Source organism: Lonchura striata, chromosome 9 (genome assembly GCF_050655825.1).
Source record: "Lonchura striata isolate lonStrDom1 chromosome 9, ASM5065582v1, whole genome shotgun sequence".
NCBI lineage: Eukaryota > Metazoa > Chordata > Aves > Passeriformes > Estrildidae > Lonchura > Lonchura striata.
In genome coordinates this window covers 8001531-8011262 of record NC_140711.1, presented here as the reverse complement: position 1 = coordinate 8011262, position 9732 = coordinate 8001531, and the positions used below count along the sequence as shown (strand labels likewise).

The 9732-nt window shown below is 42.8% G+C and overlaps 1 protein-coding gene across 14 annotated transcripts in view; it reads right to left on the bottom strand.

Moving 5' to 3' along the window:
- Positions 1 to 28: 28 nt before the first annotated feature.
- The window catches only part of GIGYF2 (GRB10 interacting GYF protein 2), a 78783-nt gene continuing 69079 nt past the window's right edge, over positions 29 to 9732 (bottom strand). For 12 of the 14 annotated variants that reach the window (XM_085587042.1, XM_077785622.2, XM_085587037.1 and 9 more), the window contains 9 exons: positions 8613 to 8771; positions 7263 to 7499; positions 6555 to 6677; positions 5733 to 5936; positions 5410 to 5610; positions 4956 to 5115; positions 4355 to 4524; positions 3873 to 4020; positions 29 to 1789 (listed from right to left, as the gene is read on the bottom strand). In XM_085587042.1, coding sequence (XP_085443168.1) covers positions 1722 to 1789; positions 3873 to 4020; positions 4355 to 4524; positions 4956 to 5115; positions 5410 to 5610; positions 5733 to 5936; positions 6555 to 6677; positions 7263 to 7499; positions 8613 to 8771 — 1470 coding nt within the window. In that variant the 3' untranslated portion in view covers positions 29 to 1721. Of the gene's footprint in view, positions 1790 to 3872; positions 4021 to 4354; positions 4525 to 4955; positions 5116 to 5400; positions 5611 to 5732; positions 5937 to 6554; positions 6678 to 7262; positions 7500 to 8612; positions 8772 to 9732 lie in introns of those variants that run through there. The other 2 variants (XM_085587036.1, XM_085587044.1) reach the window with 2 other exon arrangements.

Sequence of the window (9732 nt, the reverse complement as noted above, 5' to 3'; positions counted from 1 at the left end):
AAAAGCAAGCAGAAAGTTTTCTCTCAGATATAATACAACCAGGTTTTATTTAAGTTCTCTCTTTTTTCCCCCCCACACTGGCAAAAGTTCAGAGGGAGTTTAAAGTTTTGTAAACATTTTAACTACCCCTCTTCCCCCTTTTATGAATTTACAAAGCAAAGGAGACAGGGAGACCAGATTTGCAACAGTTCCAAGTCTCTCCATGCTATCGGATCCAAAAACTATATACAAGTCTGCAGCAGTCTTTGTATAGTTACTGTACATGTCTGGGGACGGGGGAAGAGAGAGGAGGAGGAGGGGAAGGTGACCCCAAAAATGAATAAACCAAACAAAATAAAATCCAAAGCCAAACTGCTCTTGAGCAACTCAAACTGTTTTCTTTAGGCAGTGATGACAGAATAACAGACACCTTTGTACAACTCCACCAAAACTGCAGCATATCTCCCTTCGCAGGTTACACCCCTCTGGGGACGGGAGATGGGACCAGGGGGTTCAAACTAAGTGCATTTGGCAGTTTTCCTTCTCTGTCGTTTGTGGTGTGTGTGGGGGTGGTGGGTGGTTACGTGGAGCAGGGAAGGTGGTGTTAATCTTTCGGTGAGAGAGGAAGGTTATGACTCCATAAACACTTAGAGGTTATGGATCCCAGTGAAGGTGCATGAAGTACTTTTAAGGTGTAGAAGATAAGCAGGGCCATCATTGCACAAAGCTTCGTCCTCCAGTGTCTCTCTCCATGACGAAAGGGCATCTCTGCTCGATACCTAAGCACTGCTTCAAGTGACAACCAGCTGAGGCTGCTGGCACGTCTCTGAAAGCCAGGGTCCACCCTCTCCAGAGACTACAGATCCACACTGTAAAGATCCCACTGTCTCTTAAACGAGACAAATTTGCAGGAAAAGAGCTCAAAATAAACTGGTCCTAACCCTCTGAAGGTAGCACTCATGGGGTAAATTCAGCCTGAAAGAAGAGATGCCACCCCCCTTTTTCCAGAGCAGAAGTCCCCACTTGTCCAGGAAGGCTGGAGAAAGCCGACAGGAACTCCACCAGCTTCAGCATCACCACCTAATGAAGACAGACTCGAGCTTTCCCTCCAAAAATTATGTGCTGAGAAGGGCTGGCAGGGGGTGTGCAACTTCAAACCAACCCAAGCTAAACTGTGCCCGCTACCGCCCCTCTCCTGTTGCCAGTTTCTAAGGGTAGCTTATGAATGCAACTCCTGGCCAGGAGAGCACCTCTTGCCCTGATGGAGCAGCCAAGTCAGTATCTGTGTGGCATTTTGGTTTTGACCAACATCTGTTAACCACAAACTCTCAATCTCTCTCTCTCTCTCCATATGACTGCACGTGTTGGATATGGTAAGAGTAAACAGGAGAATGAAGCAATGCTTTGCAGAATCCCAATTGATTTTTTTTTTCCAGGTATGTCAGCAGAATGAATCACAGCACAGTGAAAGCTTGCTGCCCAATTCAGCCTTGTTGTGAACAAAGCCTAACTCCCACCCTCCCGGGACTCCAAACAAAGTCCACTTGAGTGGGCTGACAGTAGCAACAATGCCTGTGCAGTCCTGGGCAGAAAGGGTTTGCTGGGGCCAGAGGAAGCAGCCTGAGATGATTGATCCTGTGATCCACTGCGAGGCAAAGAACAACACAAGGTGGAGAGTACAGTGTCCAAACGGAGAATCCATGGTTAACAGATGCAGGAAAAGCCAGTTGATTTGCACATGCTCAGTAGTCTTCCAAAGTCTCTATTTCTCCCATATTGAGCCGCTCTGATGAAGCATTCACTGAAAATCCTGTGAACCAAGAAGAACTGGTGTTAAAAATCTGGCTGTGGCATAGTGTACTTGATACAAAACATCTGTTAAATGCAGAACCACATGTAAGAGAAAGTGAGTCTAGGGGTAATTCAGATGCAGTCACCCAAACTGTCTGATTTTTTCCTAGATAAACTAAAGATAATCAACTGCATATTTAGACAACCATCACTTGTCTTTAAAACCAGATCAGAAGACTGTTTTCAAGTTCCATTTAAAAGATGTCACCTGCAGAGCCAGCAGGAGGCAGATCTACACCCGGTGGCCACATGGCTCTGCAACATCTCAAAAGGGAACGTACTGAAGTCAACTGGTTCTTGGAAGTGGCTGTCAGCACCGTATTTATGTGGCCTGAGAGGAAGAAGTGGGCATGCTGAGAACCTGGAATCCACACGTGGAATCATGCTCCCACACTTCAGGAGTTGTGAGCAATTTCATCCTTTACTTTAAAGTCTCAATGCATGTACCTTTGAAATCTAGTAGCAATTACATCTATTTCCATGCTTTTCTACAAACTTCCACCTCAGGAGTACAACATGAAAATGTACAAAGTTACCCAGGGCCATGCAGGTGGCTCAAGATGCACCCAAACTTCTATCCGACTTTTTAGCCATATGCGTTGAGGACACGATGCACACGAGAAAAGTGTGAGAAAGACTGAAAACATTTTCAGCAAGGAAACAAATCCAATAAATCAAATGCAGCTTTCCTACTGAAATCCCCTTTTTAAGGCTGTACGAACACCATCTGGAGTATAAGAACAGGGAAAGTTTCCCTGTGTAAGGCTACTAAACACAAAGTTGAACTTCAGTGTCTTGAGAGTGCTACATTGGTTTGCTCTGGGCTAGACAACCAACTGCCTTCCACTTTGAGAGATAAGAAATGCTCTGTTCAGTCGGCTTAGGAAAATAGCTCTAGCTCCCTCACGTGGCTGTGTGGCCTAAAAGCATCTGAAACTATTTTGTAAAAGAGTACGCATTTTTAAAAAGCTGCATGGGCTATTTCCAGCCGGAAGTTCTAAATTGTATTTAGTGATTTCTTCTTCACATTACATAAGTTGTTTTTTTAATATATTCAACTGAGTACCCAGATTAGACTCAGTGGATGGGCATAAGTCAGGATCCCACTGAGAAATTCCATACACACCAGTGCAGAAATCACTGATTTAGTTGGAGAACTGACTTTGGCAAGACCAAAATAGAAGAAAGACAAAAACCAAAGGCAGGGCTCTGCTAGAGCCTTAAGAAAGCAGTGACTCGGGTGGACAATACCTGCCTGCTACAAAGCAATTGGGCTTAGCAGAAGCAGCACAAAAAAGCCTGGCCCAGTGCAGTGCCCTGGTTTCCTCTCTGTCATACAGGGCACAAACAGACACTTATTCCACAGGAACACAACAGTCACCCGTCACCCCACAGCGTCCATGCACTCACAATGGCCTTGTACCTTAAAAGCTACTGCAAAGAAACTTTTCCATAAAGTGCTACAGGGGACTGTTAAAACCAGCCTCACATAAAAATTAAGACATAGAACATAATAAATAAATAAAGGACTCCTAAAGAGGTCATCATCTCCACGGTCTCCAACTGGAAATCTGTGACCACTTCAATCTTTGCTCTCTTTTCTGATTAGGGTAGTGGTTAGCTCCTGGAAAAAGGTGGCAAGGCAAAGGCAACCTCAGAAAGCTGCTTCTCATAAATAAAGGGAAACACACTTTTCTTCAAAGAACAAATCAGCATTAAAGCAACAAAATAGCCATAAGTCTACTCAAAAGAGGAAAGGGAATTTAATGGGCATCCCTGAACTACTTAAAAGGTTTCCAGGTAATAACCCAGGCATCAAAGAGGCCATGACATGAAGTAAAATTCAACAAGTTTTCCATGGGACTGATACAGAATTTTTCAAATAATTAAATAAATAATACTACTGAAAATATTCTAAAGTTATTCCAACTTTTCTACTCAAATTCAGTATTACCATTTAAGGTCAGTAAGAATCCTCTACATTCCCCAAAGCAAACCACCACTACCAAATTAAACATTAATTTTTAAAAATTGAAACGGACCTAACAAGCTGGGATCTGCTCGAACCATTTTCTGTTTCTTCTTTTTCTTCCCGCTCTGCACAGCCTCAAAGTTGGACTGCTGGTTGTTGCTCTGATTGGTCTGAAAGACTGAATGTAACGAACTGTGGTTCATCCCCCACACTGAATCCTAGAGAACAAATTAAGGACAAGATTACAGAGCACAGTGAAGTCTGATTTATACAGAAAATATTCAGAGATCCCACAGCACTTCCTATATCCATGTGGCAGCACTAGCTACTGATGTGTCCACCTCATCTTCCCACGGCTTTTCCCAGATCACCATGCAAAAACACTGATCTTAAAGTTGGCCTCAACTGTTAAGTTACAAGGCAAACTTGATCCTGTGGTATAAACTGGAAAGCTGCTTTATTGTCTGCATTTGGCAGGATGCTGAAGAATGCAGCAGGGGTGCTGACTCTCCAGCCTCACACAGACCCCAGGCAGAGCTGAGCCACCCTTACCTGCTGTTGCTGCTGCTGCCGCTGCTGACTGGCTTTCTGTTTGGCACGGCGCTCGAGGAACTGCTTGGCAAACTCCTTGGCCTCAGGAGTATCTCCAAGGTAGGCTCGGATGTAGTCATGGACCTCATAGGGAGATTCCACTTCCTTCAGGAAAGAAACAAACGTGGGAACTGCAAGAAGAAGGCAGACCATGAGTGAACGCATGTTGATAGCAAACACACACATGCAATAAACACTAGTGCCAGATTTCTGTGTCAAATATTTGCTGGTCTAGTACCTTGCCCTTCCCAGTCTCCTACAATAAAGCCCTATCATGCAATGCAGGATGAAACTGGGTCCTTATCCATCTGCTGAATAATGCTTCCATGGCTACCAGAAATCCTCAGGAGGGCTCTGGCTGACAGACTTCAGAACTTTTTCAAATCCCACTGATTTGGTATAGTTAGGACAATGAAAACCTAAAAGAGGATGTAGCCAGTTCTTCTAGCCACTATTTAATGATGTCCTTTTGCTGAGTGTTGGAAACATTGGTTTGATACCATTACAGTTCCTCAGGAAACAGAACAGGTATTGTTCCCCCCCATTTCTTTCCATCTCTTACCATCTAAGTTGTTGGCTGTGTTGAGTGCATGAAGCATCTGTTCACACCACTGAGTGAATCCATCCTGGGCTTTATTTACACCCTGGAACAATTTCAACAGCTTCTCCTCTTCTTCTACCTTCTTGTTTTGTCTACTTGTAATACCTACAGATTTACTGAGGTAAAGAAAATGCATATAATTGGATTATCAGTTACCAGGCTTACCCACAGTACCATATACAGTACAGTGTTGTAAGACTATTTCATCAGATGCACTTTTTAAGAACAAAATAATTGTCTAAGCAGGTGACAAAATGAATGGTGAATGGTCACCTATTAGCTATTTTTATGGTCAAAACAGATCCTGAATGACAGAGAGAAAAAAAAGGAAAACACGATGTTCTAACTGCTAAGTTATCATGCCAAGAGTAGCAATATTTCTTTGCAAAAGCTCCTTCCCCAGTTCCTACCTGAGGCTGGCATTGCTTTTATTTTTATTGGTCGAGTTACGAGGTCCCACTTCCTTCACTGCATCATCCCAGAAACCCATGTTTGAGTTTTTGGTATCGGCATTACTCCATATGCTACTGACTAGGTCAGATGCCCACTGGTTGCTGGGATTCGTGTTTAGAGAGCCCCACACTGAATTCCCAATGCTGGTGTGCAGGTTAGAGTGCTGTTGAGACATAACAAAGAGATGCTGGTTATTAGCACAGACGCAGCAGAAAAGACATGAACAGACAGAAGGAATTGGCACAGCTGCCCTCCTCCATGTACTGATTAGATAAATAAACATACCGTGGTATTTCTGACTCTGTTCGGCTGCTGGTGCTGCTGTTGCTGCTGTTTCTGCATCTGCCTTGCCTCTTCCTGCTGTATCTCCAGCAGGGACTTGGTGGTGCCTGTTGGTTTGGTGACATTACCCCAGCCTGACAATTTTTGCTGCTGTTGCTGCTGCTGTTGCTGGAGGGCCTTCATTAGTTCACGCTGCTGACGCCTTTGCTGTTGGCATGCAACACAAAAGCACTTGTAAATACCTTCATATGATCATTACTATTCAAAAATCTAACTTGGAAACTGGTTTTAAAGAGAATTTACTTTCTTCTGGAAAAGCCTGGCTAACCTATTATTTATTGTTCTGTTCCTCCAAAAAGGGAGACATTAGGTAACCAGTAAATATAAATTGTTAATTAGCCTTGGACAGATTAAATTTATCAAATCATTCCTGCAGTCAGCTTCTTGGAAGATGACATTTTCTTCTACCATCAGTTGCTCCCCCTCAACCCATCCTCCCTTTAACTGCCCTGGTCTTGTGAATATCTTCAAACATGTTAGAATATAGATGTGAAATAATTGTATACTGTTTTGTGAACATATTACACTCTCAGGGTTAAAAGGGTGCACTTTTCCCTTCTTTCAGATTCTTGTACTAAGAAGCAATAAAAATTTTCACACAAGTGCTTATTGAACCCATGCCTGAAGGACAGGATTGTGAGTTATGCTATTTCAAAAAAACGTTCCTCATCCTCACCATTCCTTCTAAAAACTGAAGTGACAGCTAAGCAGTCCCACAGCTGAGTCCCCTCTAACAAGTTGCACTCCGCTGCTGTCAGTGTTTACCTCTTCTCGGAGCTGCCGTTCTCGTTCTTCTTCTAACTTTTGGATTTCGGCCAATGACAGTGTGGTCTGGGATTGACAAGCTCCTGAATTTGATTGCTGACCCCAGGTTGAAGATGAAGGGAGCTGGGCCAAAACAGACATCATCAGGAATTACAAAACATTTGAGAACGCTGCTGGAGTATAATCAGGAAAGAAACGGTATAAACCCAGGGGAAAAGAAAGGCCACCTTTAAAGGTTAACAAAAACCTAGAAAGTACAAAATGGTATAATAATAAAGTATGAAAGGGTAGAAAATATAAATTATACATTCTTTGAACTGCCCTGTGATGTATCAGTCTTTGACATACTGTATCAAGAATAATGTAACACATCATTACCTGAAAAATAGCAATCCATTTAGATTTCAAAGACTTTAGGAATTCCAAGCTTTAGAAACTTTGCACTGGCCCTTGCTCATTGTGGCAAAAAAAAAATCTGTGCCCAGGTGTGGTGTCTTCCCAGTGTGCTTCTACTGACAGAACATTTTTGGGTTTTAATTTGTAACTTCTCTTCCTCTTTCGTCTCGCATCAACCCTTTACCCTCTTCCCTCTCCAGACAGCTCATCCATCCCTGCTCTGCCCAGGCTACCACAGACTGCCCTGAACACAGCTGGGGCTTTACTTCCCATGCTGAGCTGAAAGGAAGTAAAACTGCAGGAACGGGTTACCTTCATTTGTGCAAGTTGCTGCTGTTGCTGCTGCTGCTGCAGCCGCCGTAAAGCCTCCTGCTGCTGCTGCCTCTGCCTCATGATCTCCTTCTGGCGCTGGAGTTCCAGCTCCTTGCGCTTCCGCTCCTCCTCCTCCAGCCGCTGCCGGGCCGCCTCCTCCTCCATGCGCAGCCGGCTCTCCTCCAGCCGCCGCTGAGCTTCCTCCTCCTCACGCGCCCATTTGGCAGCCTCCTCTTCCTTCCCAGGACACAGAATAAGGAATAAGGTCTGAGGAGACTTTGCAGAATTTAGAATACCCTTATGATATTCTGACAGAACAGAGAGGAACCATGTTATCTCTAATCTGTGCTGTTTGGGTTGTTTATTTACCTTTATATTTCTCAATAACAAAGGAATATCGTCTATATTCCCTAAAAGTGCATGTTTCCCGTTGCTCCACCAAAGAACTTGGAAGAGAACAGCATCTCCCTAATTCACACCAGCTTGCTTCTTACTATTCTTCTAGTAGTTACACGCTTTTAGTCTGAGCTTCTGCCTGCTTATACTACTTACAGTACCACCACACTTTCAGTGGAATAAAACTTGGCAAAAATAAGGAAAGAAGAGACAGGTGACAAAGATGGAGATATTTACTGTTGTTACTCAACAACAGAATTCCAGAGAAGACGCTTCTGCTTACAAATGACAGAAATGGTGATGGACATCTTCCAAGGGAGGACCTTGAAAAGGCATTTTTAAATCCTGACTGTGAATTCTGAAATGGACTTGGAAGTTAATGGGAAGCCAATAATGTTTCAAGATTAGTTTGACCAAGGGACTATGAGAGTATCAATTAGGGGACTGGAAGCTCAATTCCCAATAGGGACCTTCTAATACTGATCCCAAGGAGAAAAAAAATCCTGTTAATAAGAAAGAAAAGGGAAGAAAAAAAGTTTCTTGGCACTACATAGAAAAAACACCAAAACTGATCATCTCAGATGACGTTGAAGATAAAAAAGTAAAGGCCCAGAGAGTGCTAATTCAAAATAAACTGTTATTCTAATACTCTACTCCATCTCAGAAAGAACATAAATATTCTGTTGCAAAGCTGTTATTAAGGCTAAATGTGAAGGAAGAACACTCACTCCCACCCAAATCTCTTTACCTAAGAATATACTGAATTCTGATTATTTTGTCTGAAGTCAGGATACAGGTAAACAACCTTTTTTCACTCAACTTGATACTGTTTGCAAGCTCTGCTTCCTTTGACCAAAACTGATGGTCTCTCAAGCACTGGTGCAAGTTTCAAAGCCTGTTTGTTGTGACAGCCTCCATAATTAATCAGAAGAGGCCCCTTTTGTCATTTTTCACCTGTTTACGAATTAACTCCTCTCGCTGACGTCTTTCCTCCTCCTCTCTTCTTCTCTCCTCCAATCTCCTAAGTGCTTCCTCCTGTTGTTGCCTCTCCTCTTCCTCCCGCTGCCGCCTTAGTGCAATTTCCTGCTCTCGTTGTCGCCTGAGGGCCTCCTCCTGGAGTTGGGAACAAAATGTCAGTCTGTAAATGCCATTTTAGCAACAAACAACATCAGAACACAGATTACAGCATTGTCTGGCCAAATAAGTAGCCTCAAGAAAACTCTCTAGCTCCAAACTAAACTCTACCCAAACAGTGCATTGAGCACAACAAACCCACATGTTAACAAGTATTTCTGATGCAATGTGCATCTCCTACATAAATTATTTTAATGAAAAACAGAAGACATAACTGCCCATCTTTCTTTTTAAGAAGAATGGCATTGAGAACAACAACAAAAGGTGAGACTCCTCTTTTTACTATACTAGCAGTTGAACGTTAGATCTATAAATATTTCAAAGTGTGGGTATCATTAATTCTTTCTGGTGAGGGCTGTCAGCTATAAACTGAAAGCTTTTCCTACTTACAGGAGTTTCTGAATAGTGACTGTTCAAGAGCACTACGAAACTCAAACCAGTTCTCCAGACACCAGAAAGAAGCTGACACAGCCCAGTGCACTTAAGGACAGTTACTTTTGAAGTCTCAAGGGCTTTGACTGGGCTCTCCCTATACAATTTAAATATTTTGGGTAACAAGGTCTCTGAGAAGCTTTGATTTTGGGCTATCCCTAAATTATTTAAATAGCTTCTGATAATTTTTATTCTGTTTTCCAAGTACTAAAACAATTTCCTTAATTTAAAAACTAAATGTTAGCACCCTTTCCTAGCAACATAAACAGCCATTATTCCAATCTGCTACTTGAGTTTTTTTGAGGAATAGGGTCAAACAGCTTCCTGTATATTGTTAAATGGGATCCCACCTGGGGAACTCCTCCTCCACCAGTTCTGACTTTCCCTTGCATAAAAAAGCCTTAGTTTTTGCAGCCTTTTCTGACCTCTGATATCCAGCAACTGAGTTAAGGTCACCCTACTTCTCACTCATTTTGTTGTCTGACTTACCCTACCAGCTCAGCATAAA